General features: G+C 41.1%; 2 protein-coding genes across 5 annotated transcripts; both read right to left on the reverse strand.

The window, feature by feature from the left end:
• Positions 1-1,308: 1,308 nt before the first annotated feature.
• LOC4332200 (zinc finger protein 7) lies at positions 1,309-3,968 on the reverse strand. 3 transcript variants are annotated; one of them, XM_015772868.3, is made up of 2 exons: positions 3,788-3,968; positions 1,309-2,323 (listed from the first exon to the last, which is right to left on the reverse strand). In XM_015772868.3, the coding sequence occupies exon 2, from the start codon at positions 2,270-2,272 to the stop codon at positions 1,550-1,552; it is 723 nt and encodes a 240-aa protein (XP_015628354.1). In that variant the 5' UTR covers positions 2,273-2,323; positions 3,788-3,968; the 3' UTR covers positions 1,309-1,549. The 3 variants fall into 3 exon arrangements, with proteins under 3 accessions (XP_015628354.1, XP_066164665.1, XP_025879942.1); XM_066308568.1 differs by lacking the exon at positions 3,788-3,968 and adding an exon at positions 2,486-2,844; XM_026024157.2 differs by lacking the exon at positions 3,788-3,968 and adding an exon at positions 2,512-2,842.
• A 2,332-nt stretch (positions 3,969-6,300) lies between these two features.
• On the reverse strand, positions 6,301-17,850 carry LOC4332201 (bZIP transcription factor 1-B). Of its 2 annotated transcripts, none has more exons than XM_066308569.1 (14): positions 17,487-17,850; positions 11,694-11,796; positions 11,558-11,617; positions 11,372-11,476; positions 11,009-11,092; positions 10,853-10,912; positions 10,423-10,589; positions 10,299-10,350; positions 9,423-9,459; positions 8,634-8,896; positions 8,462-8,539; positions 7,133-7,258; positions 6,777-6,866; positions 6,301-6,692 (listed from the first exon to the last, which is right to left on the reverse strand). In XM_066308569.1, the coding sequence occupies exons 2-13, from the start codon at positions 11,748-11,750 to the stop codon at positions 6,810-6,812; spliced, it is 1,146 nt and encodes a 381-aa protein (XP_066164666.1). In that variant the 5' UTR covers positions 11,751-11,796; positions 17,487-17,850; the 3' UTR covers positions 6,301-6,692; positions 6,777-6,809. The 2 variants fall into 2 exon arrangements, with proteins under 2 accessions (XP_066164666.1, XP_015632861.1); XM_015777375.2 differs by having other exon boundaries at positions 9,417-9,459.
• Between the last annotated feature and the right edge of the window lie 1,156 nt (positions 17,851-19,006).

The raw sequence follows: 19,006 nt of genomic DNA on the forward strand, positions 1-19,006 counted from the left end.
TTGGGGACACAGGCACAGTGGTCGTGGTCTAAGCTTTAGGCTACTAGTGCTTTACTAGTACTCCCTTTGTCCGTTTCATACAACAAGTCATTTGTCGTTTTTATTAGTAAAAAAAAATTTTAGGTTTGATTAAATTCATAGAAAAAGATAGCAATATTTACAACACCTAATTAGTTTCATTAACTTTAATATTTAATATATTTTGATAATATTTTTTTTATAATATATCTGTTTTGTATTGAAAATGTTAGTATATTTTTTTACTCCCTCCATTCCAAAATATAAGGCATAACCACCCTAACCCAAATATCAAGAAATAGTTATTATCATCTTGTAGTTTGGATCATCCTAATAAATACAATGTATGTATCCAATAGAATTAGAGAGCATGAGAGTGTAGGATTTAAAAAAATAATAATTTATTAGAGAAGGGGTTATAATTAATTGCAGCATGACTTATATTATGGAACATTAAAAAAATGTGGTTGTGACTTATATTATGGAATGGAGGGAGTACTAACTTAGTCAAATTTTAAAGTTTAACTAAGAAAAAAAAATCAAACAGCTTATAATATAACATGGAGGGAGTACTATATTAGTATTCACTCTGTCTAAAAAAAATTCTCTATGCAATATATCCTAATATAACGAATTTGAACAAAAATGTTGTACGAGCTATATTTGTTTGAGTTACTCAAGGTGGTACAGGATACGACTACAACATATTCTAGGTCGAGTTTTTTTTTTATGAAGTAAGTGTCAGGTTGAGATAGAATAATGTGATATATCTTAATATAACGGATTTGAATAAATTTTTATTTAGATTCATTGAACAACATATTTTAGGTTAAAAAAAATCAAATTAGAATAAGGTGTGATCTATTCTAACATAACCTATCTAGTTGAAGCAGTGGCAGTCTAGTATAGTGGGCATGAGGCAGGCAGGGAGGGGGGCAAACAAAAAAATCAGACAGGGAACCTTATCGGTTGCCTCTAGTGGGAATCCCGCGTAGCCTAGATTTGCCTGCCTGCTGGTGCTGGGGGTTGGGCTGCTTTGAGATCGTATCATCCCTGGGGGGCCACATTGCCCATCCCTACAAGCTGCTGCAACTTGAAACCCTCTCCACTCCTGTTAGGGGATCATGCCTGACACCGACGCCCGCCTCGTCGCCAACCTCTCTCTCGCCGTCGCCGGACAGCAACGGCGGCGGATGCACCCCAAAACGAAGGAACGCCAGCATTGTGAAAATGTAAATGTAAAATTGCATGAGCAGAGAGCTCAACTGCTCAAAGGAGGATCATCTCGTCTAGCTAGGGCACAAGTACAATCATATTAGGATAGGCTAAGCTGTATTTACAAAAACAATACTTCCACGCATGCATTTGAAGCAATAGTAATTTACTAGCAGGTTGGTTGATGTCAAGCTCAAGCAGCAGGATCGAGAGCGAAGCAAGCAAGCAAGCAAGAATTCTACTCACAAACGGAGGAGATGATCAGGAGCAACCTGATGAATGTTACACCAGACTAATGGATGGATGGATGGGACAGCTAGAGTCTAAGTGTGAGGTCGGGCTCGTCGGCGGCGGCCTGCACGACGACGCTGCCGCCGTGGTTGGAGTTGGAGGAGCCGGAGTTGACGGCGACCGGGGCGGCGGCGGCGGCGGGGATGGTGGTGGCGGCGGTGGGCGGTGGCCTGAAGCTGCCCGGCCACCCGAAGCTGGCATCCTCATCGCCTGCCGCCTGCACGAAGAACGGCATCGGGCCGAGCAGCGCGCGCGCCGACCTCAACTCGGCGCGCCCCGCCGGCGCCGCCACGCCAGGGTGGTGGTGGTGCACCGACGCGTGCGCCTGGATGCCGATGGGGTACAGGCCGGCGCCGTACAGCGGCAGCGAGGCCACGTCGGCGTAGCCGTAGGGGAACGCGTCGAGCCGCACGGCGCGCCGGGCCAGCGTGCGCTCCCGCCGGTGCGCGTTCTGGTGCCCGCCCAGCGCCTGCGAGCTGAAGAACTTCCTCTGGCAGTAGTTGCACGTGAACACCCGCGCCGGCTCGCGCGCCGTCGCCGTCGCCGTCGCCGCCGGCCGCGTGCCGCCGCTGTCCGTGGTGCTCGACTCGGTGGCGGAGGCAGCCGCCGCGGCGGCGGCGGCGACGGTGAGCGACAGGTCGAGGCTGACCTTGCCGGAGGAGGAGTTGCACGTCTCGTTGTTGTTGGACGCCGCCTGGCTGCTGATCTCGGACACCTCCTCTCCCGCTTCTTGGCTGCTGCTCTTCATGCTTCAACGATCGCAACAAACACCTACCACTCTCACCGATTTCTGCCTCAGCTGCATTCAGAAATTCAGACAAAACAGCTCAGATCATGCGAGCGAATCTTATGTATGTATGCGAGATATTTGAGTGGCAAGATGCTCTGAAATCAAAGATTATTCTCTGGACAAGACAGGGTTAATCTCTGCAGTCTCATCTGCACTCATTGACTGTCTCACCAATGTGCAGATAAGTCAGAACTCACAAGTGGAGAATGAGTAGAATAACATGCTATATTCTTCTTGTCAGTGTGGTGGTGATCATGACAAACTGAAAAACTTAGAAATGGACATTGTCTGCAAGTATAGACAGTTTGTGGATAAGAGCATGGAGCCTGAATTGGTACTTTCTTGGCTGAAATTAGATGAGTGTCTCTTGTTTATCCTAATCAATATATGGGCTGTTCATTGAGCACGACACATGGATGCTAATTAAAGAAAATAATGTTAGGAAAACATCTGAAATAATGAGCTGAAGAGTAGTAGTAGGTAGTATGACAAATGTGCCGGCCATAATGTGGAGTGCAGAGAAGTGGAAAGTGGCAGATTGGGCATTTGTGTGCTAGTTTTGATGCCAAACTTAAGGATAAACATATGAAAAGCATGCCCTCTTTTCTGGTTACGAGAATCTCTGAAACGGAACCTTATCTATAGAAAAGGCCAAGAATAGCACATTCAGTAGTCGTCAGAAAAGATGGAAGCTCTGGTGTTGCTCATCTAGAGGCCCCTTTCAGTTAAATCGTGTTTCTCTAGAGATCTAAACCACCAGCTGAGGACAACAAATGCTGAAAAATTAAACATAATTCAAGATAACAATATCATTTGAGGAACCTAATGAACAAAACTTCCACTTGCATTTTTTCACATAAAACATCCCATATCAGATATAATTGTCACTCTACTTTTAAATAGGTTAAAAACATCCTTAGCGGTTCAGATGAAGGACTGCAAATATGACACCCGGTAACTAGTAAATTATCTAAGTACTTGGCCCAGAGAACTTGCTAACAGTGGCAAGACATAGGAAGAAAAATAACAGAATTTACCAAACTTATAAGCTGCATCTCATCAGAACAAAACTTGATCTAGATTAGACTTACTACCAACAGGAATAACACAAATTAGTGCAGACACCAAAGCATCAACAAGTTCCACTTGAAAATTCACCACCACATCGTTTAACATGGAAGAAACAAATTCCTGACTTGAATGGATGATCAAAGTAACATACTTAAAAGATCTTAACTGGACCAACAAAACCACAAGGGATAAAACCCAGCAGACCTCAAACTCTGCTGGAGTTCCATCTAGACATCTACTCCAACTGGGAATGCACGGAGAAATTACTCTTACATCCAAGCAAACTGCCATGCAGTAGAAGAACACCAGAATTCAAGAACAACAAGCAAACAAGCAGAAGAACAACCACCCAAGGAACATGAAGAAGTCGACTAGTCTAGTCATCAGGGAGAGCCGAATTACCTCAAGCACCCAAGAAGCAGACACAGAATTCTGCACCTCAGTTCATCAAGAAGCCAGAATTCTGAAGAGGAGATCCCAAGAAGCCAAACCACCAAAGCCGCTCAGACCATGGCTGTCCTAGCAAATTGTCCCTTGTGTTCACCAAAGGGGGAGAAGAGAAACAAAGAAACAAAGTGAGGATGAGGAGGAGAAGGGCAAGGGGTGAGAATGTGATGTTGTGGTGTGTTCAGTTAAAGTGGCATCCCCACTGTGGTGTTTGATTATGGAAAGCAGAGGTTTGGTAAATTACTGGTAGGGGATGCAGGACAGTGCTCAGAAGTGGTACAAGAAAAGGATGTATCTGCACTAAAGATACACACAAGGGGATGGATGCTGGTATACACCTCAACTTTCCTCCTTTTTCTTTTTCCTTTGTACCATCACTACCAAAACCACCACCACCATCCAAGAAAAGGCCACCCCAAGAGCAACAAAAAAAGGTACACACACAATTCTGTAAACAATTGAGCTGCTCATTCCTGGGCTAGCACTTGTTTATTCCTAGGATTAAGTGTGTTCTATCTACCCATCCAGTACCAGTACAAAAATTATCTCTACACATGTTAGGGGTGGAAAAGAGAAAGGGATGGAAGGAAGGGTTGGAGTTGTAGGGGACCAGTGAAGTGCCATGATATTTTTGTCAGGGGTTGAGTCAGAATTGTACCTTTTTCTTTCTCTCTCTTTGCATTGCAGTGCGTTTGCAGCTGTTCTTGCGTAACATGCCTGCAATTTTTACTCATCCTTACGTACTTCGGTGGGCAGGTTTTCAATTAATCTAGGAATAGTGGTGGCCAATGGTATGGTCATGAACAGTGCATGATTCAATTCTTGTCAGAGAGCAGTTTGGCGGTGTAGCTTTTTGCCATTTTTTTTCTCGCTTTCTTCTGCACAACATGCCTGCCTGCAAGTAAACTCCACTGCCATTGTCCTTGGCTACTTGCTGCACCTGCTGTTCTCTGTTTTTTTTTTTTTGGATAATGAAAGTGCTATTCTCTGATGGATCCCATGCAATGGTTGGGTACTCCTATACCATGTGTGTGTCTGCCCAACAGTGCATGCCATCCCCTTTGGATGGTTGGAAGGGGGACAGGGAAGGAAAGGGAAAGTTTACCCTGAATGTTTTGTTTTGGTATTGAGCAGAAGCTGTGCACGGCAATACTGCATTCAGAGCTACCCCTACTCGTAGTAGTAAGGTGCAAATTGAGATCTGAAGTGTATACTGCATGTTTCCTCCGTCCTAAAATATAGCAATGTAGTACTGAATTAGGCATAAACTAGTATTACAAATTTGAACAGGTGATCTAGATAATATGTGCTACTGTTTACAATAATGTAGCAATAGTATGAGCTCTGGAACTGAGAGAGTACTTGGCTACTTGCCTGGTTTCAAGGATAGGCACAGGAACAAGCTCATGATGAAATCAATCGAATTTTGGAAACTTAGGTGGATAGAGACAAGCATATGCTCCTATAAGAAAATGAGTTGGATTAACAGGAGCTTTGCCATGATTTTTTCAGTTAGTCATGACATAAAGATGTTCTACCATCTAAACATGAAAATAAAAAAGGGAAGGAAGCCATCCATGTGCTTGACAAAAAGTACAAGATTGGTGAGGCAAATGAGAAAAAAAAGGGATCATAAGGCGTGTAGAACTTTGAACAGAATCATGGCCTTTTATTCGTAGACTCTGAACGGGCAAAAAAATAATGGCTGGACTTTGGAGACCACAAAGACTTGCAAACAAAAGGCAAAAAGGATCGCGTAAAGTGATTGGATTGGATTGGATAGCTCACAAAATGACATAGATAAACAGATAAACACAAACCCAAGGGAAATGAAGACAGATTAAATCTGAACGGTTAATGTTTTAATCTGAAGCTGATTAGAATTTTAGTTTTTCTTTTGTCACTTTTGTTGCATGTCTCTCTTTTTAGAAGATACGTTTTCTTTATAAAAAAACACATAGAATTAACAATACAAAGCATGTCTTTATAGCTTGTAGTCGGGCTTTACGATCAACTTTCTCGTACACATCGTTATATACTTGAGCTACAGGCACAAACAAAGAATTATAATTAGAGCAGGTACAATAGCAGGCTATAAGCCAGCTATAAACATATTTTAAAAATATAAAGGAAGAGAGAGAAGAGCAGCGGGCTACAGATCTATAGCCAGCTGCAGCACAGACTCTAAGACGTAATGTGTGTATGTATGTAGGACCAGATATTAATAGTATAGTAAGCAACTATTATATGAATTGGCTATTACATTGGCTATAAATGATTTGAAGCTAGTAGTTGGCTATACTATTAAACTTGCTCTTAGCTAAGGTAATAGACCACACCTAACTTAAATATCTCTACCTTACCAAATTTTGATAATGTTAGAAACATGCCCGCCACATAATATTCTGGGTGAGAATGACAGGTTCCATGGTTCAGCTTCCCTTTGCAAAAGAATGATGCAGCCAGGATAGCAAAATGCAACAAAATTTCCTTATCACGACCCGTTAGTACATTATACAAATTTGTGCCTCTAATTATCTGAATGATAAGTCACAAACTATAACTGTGACACACATCAATTCAGGTAAAGACGCTCAATGAGCAGCTCTACATCAACTATCTCAGAAGCTAACCCCCAGAGTTTCAAACATCACTTGGGGACTTTTACATGGTACTTCGTAGAATCTTACACAAGTGCAGAAAAAAAAAAGCATAGAGTACAGCAGCCGCGGCAACTGGAAGAAGAATCTGTAGCCATCATGTCAAATCCTATGATACAATTCTACCTCTCGGCCAAAAATCTAATAGCATACATGAATACCTCCTAATTATCGGACCTACCATGTCGCCTCCAATTTATCTGAAAATTCAAGAAAGTTACAACAAAATTTTAAGAATATGTACTCTGTAATAGCAATGGTAGCTCCAAGTAATTATTCCTTACATCAGAAGTCAGAAAGTGATAAGTTACAGCTTTTCACTCTTTATACCAGTTTCCATTTGATTTCTCGCCTTCAAGCTCTTTAAGCTTTTCCTACAATCATTAAAAATGCCTCAAATAAATTTCAAAGTAAAGAATGAAATGTTAACTCCAAACGTCTAAAAGAAGATGGGTTCAGGACTTCAGGGGTAGTTATCAGTGAACCAATGCGTTGGAAGTAACAGCCTGTGAGGATTGGGTAATCCCCTAGTATGTTTTGCCCTTGATCCACTTTCTTATTTGCAGCAAACTAAAAATAGTAACTATTGTCTACTGCACATTATGGGAAGTGTAGGACAACAGAAGAACACAAATCTTACATGTAAAGTTGTATTTTCTGAGGTCAAGCTATTGCACTTCTCCTGAAGTTGTTTCAATTCTTCCTTAAGTGAGCTGTTTTCCTGCTTTAGCAAATCAGCTCGATTGGCTACTTCCTCCCATTCAGCCTGTAGTATTTCATTTGTTACAACATATATATCATCAAAAGGAAGGTTAATAGTAAATTTATAAAAAAAAATACCGCAAAAATAACATTGCATTGCTTATTTAACCCTGGTCATATACATCCAGCATTGGAATAACTAGGTGTAACCAGCACCTGCAACAGTTTGACTACCCATAGCAGTAAAAGGAGATACGGTTGATAAAATAGTACACTAGTAATGGACTCCTCAAAAAAAATACTCCCCCCATTTTTTTTTATATGCTGTTGGTTAGTTCAAAAATGAACGAAACAACATCATATAGGAAAACGGAGGGAGTATACTAGTGATACAACAAGCTGAGAACCCTAAGACGAACCATACATTCTTAAGTTAACAAATGGACAATGATATGTATGCGAGAAGCCGAGAACCAAAAAAAAAAAAGAAGAAAAAGAACCAATCCACCCTTATATCACCAAAAGAGAATTGATCAAGAATATCTGCAGTCAACCTAATATTGTATTGGGAGGTTGTTTCCCATGCTTGCTTATATATCCATGACTTTTAAAACAAATATAGTGTGTATTTTAAAGATGTATCTCAAGAAGTTAGAAAACATCTCTCTACACCAGTCAAAAATGTAGTTGCCAATTTTGCGACTCACTGGATTGTCATTGAAGTGCGGTAAATTATACTCACTCGACTAATAAGGTACTGGTTCAACAACAATTGGGTTGTAATCCTAAGCAGTTTGAATTTCAAAGTTTGATGTTTTAAGAATAATTTGGGTAATTTTTTACTTGTCTTTAGCAATCATGAAAAGAGAGCTGGGTAATGAGTAATGAAAATCCTCTACAATTCAAAATCAGCTTTGAATTATGATCCAATGGACTGCCAAGCTAATATCTTCAAACATATTGTTCAGTTCAGATTCTGGTCAAACCATCCATAAAAGAAAATTCATTTAAAGCACCATCAATATCCTGGGCTCTAGCATAGCGTGCATGCGCGCATGCATGCCATACAGGCTATGTATATTTAAGTATTATTCCCGTCTGCGGTCAATTCAAATAGGTTCAACCTTATCAAAATTCACTGCTGATTAGGTTGAATCCAAGTTGGCCTCTTATGGATTAGTTGTTTACAGAAACACAGACTACCCAAAGATAATAAGAACAGCAAACGACAGCCAAATCCATGCAGACTGGTGCAGAAACTACAGACCTGCTTGCGTAATCTTGAACGTCGAGCTGATTCCCTATTTGATTGCTTCCGCTTTTGTCTCTTCAGTTCTCGCTCATCCTGCATTAAAAATAAAATACAGCCCTAAGGAAATTGCAAGGTTGGTTCCTGTAACACAGCAAAAACAAGAAACAAATCCTGCACAGCAATAAACCTGTATGGCTGGATCACTGAGAACAACATCACGAGAGTTTGATGAAGGAGCTGATGCTGGTGCTGCAATAACTTTATTATGCATGGGTACTGAAGTAGGAGTACCCCAGTAATCCATTCCCATGTTTACACCAGTTGCTGGGCCAGCCATGGGAGGAGGGACAGGCCAGTATGGCATCATAGGGTTAAGCACAACTGGCCCAGTAGATGCTTGTACGGGCTCAACCGCAGAACTCTGAGCAGTAGCTCCTTTGTTGCTAGCATCTGGACAAAAAGGTAATTAGATTGCAGTCAATCCTTACTACATGAGAAAAATTTCTTATTGTCTTAACTAATATATTTATTAATTGCTTATAACAAAAACAAGCATAGTTTCACAATTTTATTCTTCAATAAAGCTACCAATGGCAGGTTGTAGAATATGTTCAGTACTATACTAGGAGTAAACCCCTAATATACCACTGGAAATTTCGTCGGTTCCTAATATGTCATCAAAATTTTGCTTGTACCAAATATGCCACTTTGAATCCAAATCTAAACCCACACCCAATATGCCAACGGATGATGATTGCATATGGTACTTCCTCGCCCTTGCTTTCTTAAAAACCTTGTGTCTAAACAGTGATTTTTGCCATATGTGTTTTCAACACGGAAAATGTTTTTCAGGCATGCCTCCTGCACCACTATAATATTCATGAGTTTTTGCAGAATCTTTTATGAGCTACAGATTTTCCTTGAAAATTCTACTGTTTTATATAAAAAAAAGAGAGGTTCTTAATCCTACCATTACCCTGGCCATGCTCAGAACCATCCTTTGTCCTTGAACCCTGCAAGCAAATTGTTTGTACATATTTGTCTTAGGTTAGCAAGAAAATGATCGTATGAAGCAAAAGGAGCAAAAAGGAAAAAAAAAAAAACATAGAGGATTGAGTGCATCCATATACTTTGTTCACAGGCTAGAAGGCTATAGTGCATTTTGAAAGTAGTGGCAACCATGGATACACCCAGCACAAAAAGGTACCAAACATGCATGCAACAAAAAAAAAAGATCCATTCTTTCAAAAAAAAAAAAGATCCACATACTATAAGTATTTGGTGGGGAAAACAAGTTCCTAAGGGTTTCAGAACAATCGATCAACACTAATTATTAAAGGGTACAACACATGTGGCGAGAGCAAAGAATAATCAACTCGAGTCTAATAACTAACGACTATGCGAATGGTCAAGAACTTTAATAGAAGGGCTCACCATTCGATTTTTTTTTAGTATCACCAAAAATCAGACTGTTTCATTATCAGTTGGGATCCTCTTATTACAAGATTTGCACTTTGCAGATCTTTATTTTGCAAACATCCAGAACCTTGAAGAGAAGTACAACCCAACTAGTCTAGGTGGGTTTCTGATGGCCAATATGCAGAGCCAGTGTGCAACCCTAGTACCCAACTAACTTGCACCTCTAAATAGTGTACCAGTTCAGTACAGGTGCCGTAAGCAATAATACAAAGGCTTAGACTCTAGATATTGCGCATGACAAACAAGACCTTCAGTAGGGGGGGGGGATGCCAGAGTGGTAAAACAAAAGGCATGCTGCCTTTGGAATTTGTACTGGTGAGAAAAATGAAGTAACTGAAGTAACATAACAAAGCGGTATGATAGAGTGACATACACTTTTTGAATTTGTACTGCTTCCTTCAGAAGAACTTCCACTTCCGCTCTCACTGCATATCATATGTTAAAAAAAAGTCAGCGTTTATCCATTATAATCACAGAGACAGAAGAAAAGGAGCTACCTGTGTGAAGAACCTTCATTGGATGAGGATGCTGAAGGTTTTGCGGGCGCCTTTTTATTTTTTGTTGCAACTACATCAAGATTACCTAAGCTTCCTTTCGATCTCTTCAGGGGAGTCTTCCGCTTACTTTTGCCTGACTTATCTGTCTCTGTTCCGCCAGCAGATGTCTAACAACATGATTTTCAACCACAATCATATCTAATCTAAGTAGACAGGTAATGAAATAAAGGTGCAAATCAAACCAATTAATTTTTACATGAAAATGTAGCTAAATTATGATAGCATAAGCAACAATTTTGACAGCAAGATCACTGAAACTGGAATAAACGGACACAACTAAAAGACCCAGGGAAGCAAAAAAAAAAGATTAGATGAAATTCTTCTTGCCTTCTACAACTACAGAGCAGATAAAAGATGCCCAAGAACTTACAGGAGTTTGAACTGTCCCATTTGGTGATTGCCCGGGATAAGGATTGTATGGGTGTGAACCCTGGTATAGAGACAATTAGAATGAAATTCTTTGGTAAGAGCTATTCACATAACATGACAAAAACTATTTCATTAAGTAAAATGTAAGAGTGAGTACCGGTAGCATAGGTGCCTGCTGATATGGTGTCCCTTGCGCATACATCGCCGCATATGGCGGCGGTGTTCCATAGGGAGGCATCATCTGACACGAGCAATTCACATCACATGTTAAAACTGATTTTCCATAGCTTCAGAGTAGCTAACAGCATCCTTCATACAAAAGAAAAACTACCAAAACCCTAAGGCCAAAGGTTAAAAGGACTGGGTAACTCAAATGAATGCAGCGGAAAGGTCCATGCTACCATTTGCTTATTATCACTCATGCTTAGACTTATCTAGACATAATTCTGATAAAACAGCAGAAATGGTAGTGGTATGACCAGAACACTGCATCTATAGCAAGAAATTAATGTGAATGTACCTGTGGACCCCACATATATGGGTGCCCCTGAGGACTTGGAGCCACATTTGGATGGAAAAAGCCCGGTGGGGTCATTGGAGCTGTCCCAGCAGGATTATAGTATGCCTACAGATTGATACTAACCAGTACAGTAAACAATATAGTGGAAAAAGTTAAATGGATGCAAGATGAACTCATTTTATGAACCTGAAATTGAGACCAGTCCGGATATGCAGTAGGAGGATTAGTGGGTGTACTCTGTTCATTCTAAAACAAGCAAAACAAGGTAAGAGAATTTCACTAATTAGTAATTAGTCTTGTAGTTTCAGATTGTTGTACATACCTGTGTCGCCGATGATTTTTGAGATTTGGACCTAGTGGCTACCTCTCCTTTTCCCATGCTTTATTCCTCCCTAGATTACTCTATTCCTTTTAACACCTAAGTTCTGAAAATAAGACAAATTTATGAAGTGATCATTAATCATGTGTCTCAATGGTTTTTAAAATAATGTTTTCCGAAACGCTTAAATTAGATCTTCCTTGCCTTTAAGGAAGTGAAAAATAAAAGGATTTCAGCAAGCAAACAAATTGTGTCATGGATAAAATAATTTTGAAAGGAGAGATGACTATTAATCATTATCAGAGCATAGAATAATACACAAGTGCAGAAAAACACTCGGAACCCAACAAACATGGAAAAAAAATTATCAGGTGAAACGATGAATATATAAACAACCGGCAGAAGCTTCCTACCTACAAGACACCTTTGATCTTCTATATTTTCTTGGTCAATGAAGCAGTGGAGTCTCTAAGTATCATGGATGCGGCAGAAAATTTTCTTATTGGCTAGCACTGTGGAACAAAAGTACAAAGGAAGATCAGACGGTGTATTAATAACTTTTGTCTAATAAAACAAGGAAAGGAATGCTAATCAAAATATTCTAAACAGCAAGCTGACTACAAGAGAGAGACAAGTTAGATATGTGTATCAAATATATGATAGTACCATGAGTGCTCAAACAGATGATAGCGTTATGCGCATATCACAATTACGTGGCCATCAATTACGATGGGCTGTTTCACACGGTACCGATATGAGAATCCATGTTTGACATATTTTTACTTTTTAACTTTTAAAACCTTGAGTGTTGGCAGGTACAGAATTCTATAAGGACCCCCAAGATGGTGAATTTTAAGAGCATATTTTGTCAAACTCTTCAGTAGTTTAACTTTTAATCAGACTCCTAATTAATTTCAAGCTGTCCGCTGATGTCAAGTAAATGCGGGTAGAATTGACGATGGAGGTTCTTTTAAGCAGCAACTTATGGCGTCATCCTCATCCAACACGTCAGGCAAGATGCACCTCGCATTAAGGTGTTTGTCATTAGCTATTATTAATAGTAGCTGTTAACACAAGGATCAATGCTTTTGCTTCATATTATGCTCCTGTTTTTCCTAGAAAATAAAAGGAAAGAAAAAAAAAGACTGCTAGAAAAACATATCACAAGCATTCTTATTACTTAGTTAAATCTTTATGCCCCAGTTGGACAATACTCTATTAGAATTAGATAATTAGTGCCTTTGTTGTAAAAAGGCTATGGCTATTCACGTATTGCAATCAGGGATGCTTTTGTGTCAACAAAAAGGCATTTAGGTAAGGAATGCGTGCTGCTTTAATGCACCACACAAATTATCAAGAAATAGATATTTCATGCTTGACGACAATCCACTAAAACCTTCAGGCAGCCAGGTGTAGAAATATTTCAGTTGATTAAGAGTTTATAGGATGAGTCTATCTGTATGCCAGCAGAACTGGGCTTAGTTTTTAGTGGTGGGAGCACAGGACCGTGTAGCCAACTAGCCATGACACGGGACTGAACCCCAGCATTAGGGGTTTGGCCACTCCATAATTATTTTCCATATGCATGAATAATGGTATCTCAGATTTTGACACGGTTTCCGACACACTTCTCTAACAGTAGTTTTCCAGTAACATGGTACTCCGTAGTAAACTTAAGTGGTAATCAAAATACTTGTGTCCGTATTGGTGATCTACGTTTAAAAAGTTTGGCTAGTTACATTCTTCGATGGTGTCTGTCCCATAAAGGATGGGTGCTTAGTTTATAAATTTTCTCAGGCATAATTAAATTCCCACAAACTGGATAAATTGATTTCCACCGTCGCCCACGTGATTACACCACTGAGGCATTCGTACAAGGAAAAACAAATATTAAGTATTGTAATGACGACGTTTTCTGAAGTGATGTAGCATCAAACAGATATGCATCAGAAAAAAAAACAACATAAGAAAGACAGGAGGCAAAAAAAAAAGCGCCAAACCCACGGATCCTCCACGGCAATTCCACATTCTAAATCCTCAAATCGCGTCACGGGGACACTGAGTAGATCTACCCAGCACCCTCGCCGGCTCAGAACTCGCGACTGGATTCGGATTCCACCGCCCGCGCGGGCGAAAAGAAGACTAGAAGCTTAAGTCACACGGCTTACTGGGAGGGAGGGAGGTAGAGGCGCTCACGATGGATCTCTGCTCCGCGCCAATCCAGCAGAGCGGGGCGGCGGTGAGAGGGGAAGTGCCCTGAGGCGGCCGCTTGCTCCAGCGGGAGGCTGCCCCCAGGTTGGGGAGCGCTTGGATTTGGGAAATTCGGGGGAGGCGTGGCGCATGAGAAAGAGAGAGAGGAAAAAAATTGGTCTGAAGGCACACTCAAATCACGAGTTCACGTCGTCGGGAAGGTGACCTCCTGAGAGAGGGTGAATAAAAAAAAAGAAGAAGAGCGGCTAAGACAAGTGTGTGGTTTGTTGGTTGTGTGGGCCTGGAGAAAAAAATGCCCAACCCATTAAAGCCCGAGCCCGCTTCTGGTTACAGTACCATACTACCATGTGCTCCGATTGGCACAGTATAGAAGCTTTCTCTTTGCAATTAAAAATGACAACTTTTTAAAACCAAAATTTTCACATTTAAAAATTTTGGATTTACGAATAGCTCTGTATATTTTTATTAGTTTACTTAAGCGAACAGCGAAAGTGATGAAGAACCCCTACATACCCCTACAAATTATTAATTTTTAAAAAGGCATGTTTAGTTTCAAGTCACTTGAAAATACACAAATCTCAGTCTTTTTTATACCGTCAAGATTTCATCCAAATTCATGTGGACTTTTTCTCTCCCCCTTAATGGACCTAACCCATCCCACCAGGTCCCCAAACCAAACATAAGTTCCGTGCTTGTGTGCATCCATCCTTTCGATAGAAGAGAAGATATAAGGGGGAGAGAAAAAGTCCACATGAATTTGGATGAAATCTTGACGGTCTAAAAAAGACCGAGATTTATGTATTTTCAGGTGACTTGAAACTAAACATGCCTTTTTAAAAATTAATTATTTGTAGGGGTATGTAGGGGTTCATCACTTTCGTTGTTTGATAAAGTAAACTAAAAAATATATACTTAGATCTATTCGTAAATCCAAAATTTTTAAATGTGAAAATTTTGGATTTAAAAAGTTGTCCTTTTTTAATTGCAAAGAAAAAGCTTAGTATTGTGCCAATTGGAGCACATGGTAGTATGGTACTGTAGCCGGAAGCGGAATCGGTCTGTAATGGGCCAGGCATTCTTTTTCTCCAGGCCCACACACAACCAACAAACCACACACTTGTCTTAGCTGCTCTTCTTCTTGTTTTTTTATTCGCCCTCTCTCTCAGGAGGTCACCTTCCGGACTACGTGAACTCGTGATTGGAGTACGCCTTTAGACCAACTTTTTTCCTCTCCTCTCTCTTTCTCATGCGCCATGCCTCCCCCAAATTTCGCAAATCCAAGTGCTCCCCAACCTGGGGGCAGCCTCCCGCTGGAGCAAGCGGCGCCGCCTCGGGGCGCTTCCCCTCTCGTCGTCGCCCCGCCTCTGTTGGATTGGCGCAGAGTGAAGATCCATCGCGAGCGCCTCTACCTCCCTCCCTCCCTCGCCACACCTCCCCCAAATTTCGCAAATCCAAGTGCTCCCCAACCCGGGGGCAGCCTCCCGCTGGAGCAAGCGGCGCCACCTCGAGGCGCTTCCCCTCTCGCCGCCGCCCAGCCTCTGCTGGATTGGCGTGGAGTGGAGATCCGTCGCGAGCGCCTCGACCTCCCTCCCTCCCAGTAAACCGTGTGACTTAAGCTCTCGATTTGTTTCTGGTCTTTTTTTTCGCTCGTGCGGGCGGTGGAATCCGAATCCGGTCGTGAATTCTAAGCCGGCGAGGGTTCTGGGTAGATCTGCTCGATGTCCCCGTGGCGCGATTTGAGGATTTAGAATATGGAATTGCTGTGGAGGATCCGTGGGTTTGGCATTTTTTATGTGCCTCCTATCTTTCTTATGTTGGTTTTCTTTTGATGCATATCCGTTTGATGCTACTATCACTTCAGAAAACGTCGTCATTACAATACTTAATATTTGTTTTTACTTGTATGAATGCTTGAGTGGTTTAATCGTCTGGGTGACAGTGGACATATGACTTCAATTTATCCAATTTGTGGGAATTTAATTATGCCTAAGAAAATTTATAAACTTAGCACCCATCCTTTATGGGACAGACACCATCGAAGAATGCAACTAGCCAAACTTTTTAAACGTAGATGGCTCTGTTGCCTACCCAAATGACTCTTTTGTGGGTTCACTTATCAAATCTAATGGATCTGTAATATACTGATCAATTCCATCATTCATGACCCAATTATGAATAATGCAACAAGCTACAACAATATCTACTTGAGTTGGACAAGGAAAGAATGGGGTGGCATCATCTAGAATTTTGAACCTCCTCTTTAGTGCCCCAAATGCACGTTCAACTGTGACACGAAGGGACGAGTGCCTAAAGTTGAACAACTCCTCATTTTGCACCGGATTATTCCCCCACTCATTCAAGTGGTACCGGACAAATGGAGGGAGGAATCCTGGTTTGGCTCCATATCCAGCATCAACTAGGTAGAATTTTCCTATCATATGATGGACAAGTTGGTCACATTTCTATTGAGATGGAGAAATTGATGAACTAAATTAATCTATTACCTTGGGGTATAAGGCCATTTTCACGTTCCAATGCATCTCTTAAAACTACAGCATCATGTGCTATACCCTCCCAACCAACCAAGACATAAGTGAACCGAAGATCAAAATCTATAGTTGCCATTACATTTTGCGTGGCATGAGACTTCCTACCACGAAAAGAGGGCTCGATATTCTTCTGAACAGAGGCTCTAATATGTGTGCCATCAATAGCTCCATACAATCCTATTTTATATTCAACACCATAAAAGATCAGGGGACATTGAGGTTTGTTAAAATATAAAATTGAAAATGAGACACAGATGAATCTCACACCTTAAAGTAAGGATCCCACCTAGGGTTCCCGGCAATTTTACTTGGGGTGTCCAATGAGGGAGGCCTGATTAGTTCATCTCGCAGCTCACCAACAGTATGAAGCACTTGTTGAAATAACAACTAACTGTTTCTCCGGACCTATCAAAATTAGTGCCAACTTATCTATTTCTAAGATTGTGCCCTGCTGTATTTAGAAACATAGTTACTTGTTCCTCAATAGACATGTGGATGGTATCTTCAAGCAAACCACGATTTCTAAAGAGCTTACAAAACCGAAAGAAAGAATCTTTTCTAAGTCTAAGCATGTTATCGTTCCTCCAAATTTTTGTGTTTAGATACTCAATTCTCATCCTATCCCTTTCAACCATTGGGTCATATTTAACACCTTCCCTCCTAGAAACTATCTTTCTTTTCCTAGAATGAATAATCATGGCCATCATTGACAACAATAGATTGGCAGAAGCAGCAAAAATTAAAACCTTGGTCCTCTTATCCATCTACAATACAACAATCAAAGAAAAATAAACACGTTGCCATGTCATGCTCAAGCATAAATCATCTCATCAAAAAATACTTGCCCAAATCACATAGTAATACTTGTTCACGTCAGGAAAATAACTACTGTGTAATAATTGATAAACGAAAATATTGCAGTGTGCTTGAACAGATGTTGACAGCAAGGACATTCATATCATGCAAACGGAATCGCGCAGATCTAGCATTATAAACAAAATATCAGAGATGGTACACACTGCTAGGGTTTCCTTACCTTGGCTATGGAGGTGAGGGGGAGCTGACAGGGCGGGAGAGGCGGAAGAAGCGGGGGGAGAGGCGGGAGCTGCGGGCGCGGGACTGGGAGGAGGAGGTGCAGGAGCAGCTCAGCCACGAGCCGGCGCGGCGGCGGATGAGAGGAAGGAGGATGGAGAAGGGAAAGGGATCGGCGGGAGGAGGGATGAGAGGAAGGAGGATGGAGAAGGGAGGACACTGGCGTCGCTGGCCCGTGGCACGCCCTCTTGCGCACGAAGTCGCCGCCGCCTCCCTCTTGCGCACGAAGTCGCCGCCGCCGCCCTCTCTCTCGATTTCGCTCTGATTGTGAAGGGGAAAAACAGGATACGGTGAGAAAAGAGTAACGCACTTGATGCGCGAGAGGGAGGTGGAACGTATCGGTCCGCCACTTTTTTTTTTCCGAGCAAAACGAACCTGCGGTGCAAAATTTTGGCGCGTGACATCTTATTATATACATTGTGGTGTATGATGTTTGGACACTAATAAAAAAACTAATTACACAATTTATCAGTAAACTGTAAGATAAATTTATTAAGTCTAATTAATCCGTCATTAGATGTTTATTGTATCACCACGTTGTCAAATTATAAAACAATTAGGCTTAAAAGATTCGTCTCGCTAAGTAGTCACAATCTATACAATTAGATATTTTTTAGTCTATATTTAATACTTCATACAGGTGTTCAAACGTTTAATGTGATATGGTGTAAAATTTTTGCATGGGAACTAAACAGGGCCATAGGCAGAATATTCCTTTTTCGACCTAACCTAACCTATACAGTCCTTCAACCAAACACCTATAAAAATGGGATGGCTCCAGCCCAACCCACCAGAATACGAGCCTTGATGTATATCCAAAGATAGGTTTGTATTATTTAAATCAACTAGTTGATTCCCCGCGCATTGCTGTGGGCTTAGAAGAATAACCAAAATATGCAAGTAGTGTGAAGAGCATATATGGTAGGAAACAAAGGAGCTTGTATTATGTATAGAAGATGCCATAACACCAGCAATTGTCTATTTATTAGCAACATTTTGTTTAAAATACATTGCAATATGGATAGCCTATATAGTGGTCGTAGACATGATTGCGTTGATGAAAAATTGATTCTCTTTCAACCACCTAAAATCCTGCAAATAAAAGGTATACTTACAAAATTATATGTGAAACATGAAGTGGACAAAATAATTAGAGAAGCCTTCTCGGGGCTATAGCGTTTTGCTGAAACCAAACCTAGCAGTAGCTCTATTGGAGGAGAAATGTATAGTCGATAAACTATTGGCATGGATGAGCGAAAAAGTTGGGGCAGTAGAGACTCAAGCCTAGAGCAAAGATGTATGTTGTGCATACATGGTCAACCGGTGCTGATGTGTTGATATGGAGGAACAGGGGGAGTGAAGGAAAGTGCAAGCATGCATAGAAGGATGAGTGTGTTCAGCAGGAGAAACAAATTTATAAGTACATTGTGGACCATTTGCCTTCTCGATGGGCCGGTTTCAGGT

This window comes from Oryza sativa, chromosome 3, assembly GCF_034140825.1.
Source record: "Oryza sativa Japonica Group chromosome 3, ASM3414082v1".
In the NCBI taxonomy this organism is placed as follows: domain Eukaryota; kingdom Viridiplantae; phylum Streptophyta; class Magnoliopsida; order Poales; family Poaceae; genus Oryza; species Oryza sativa.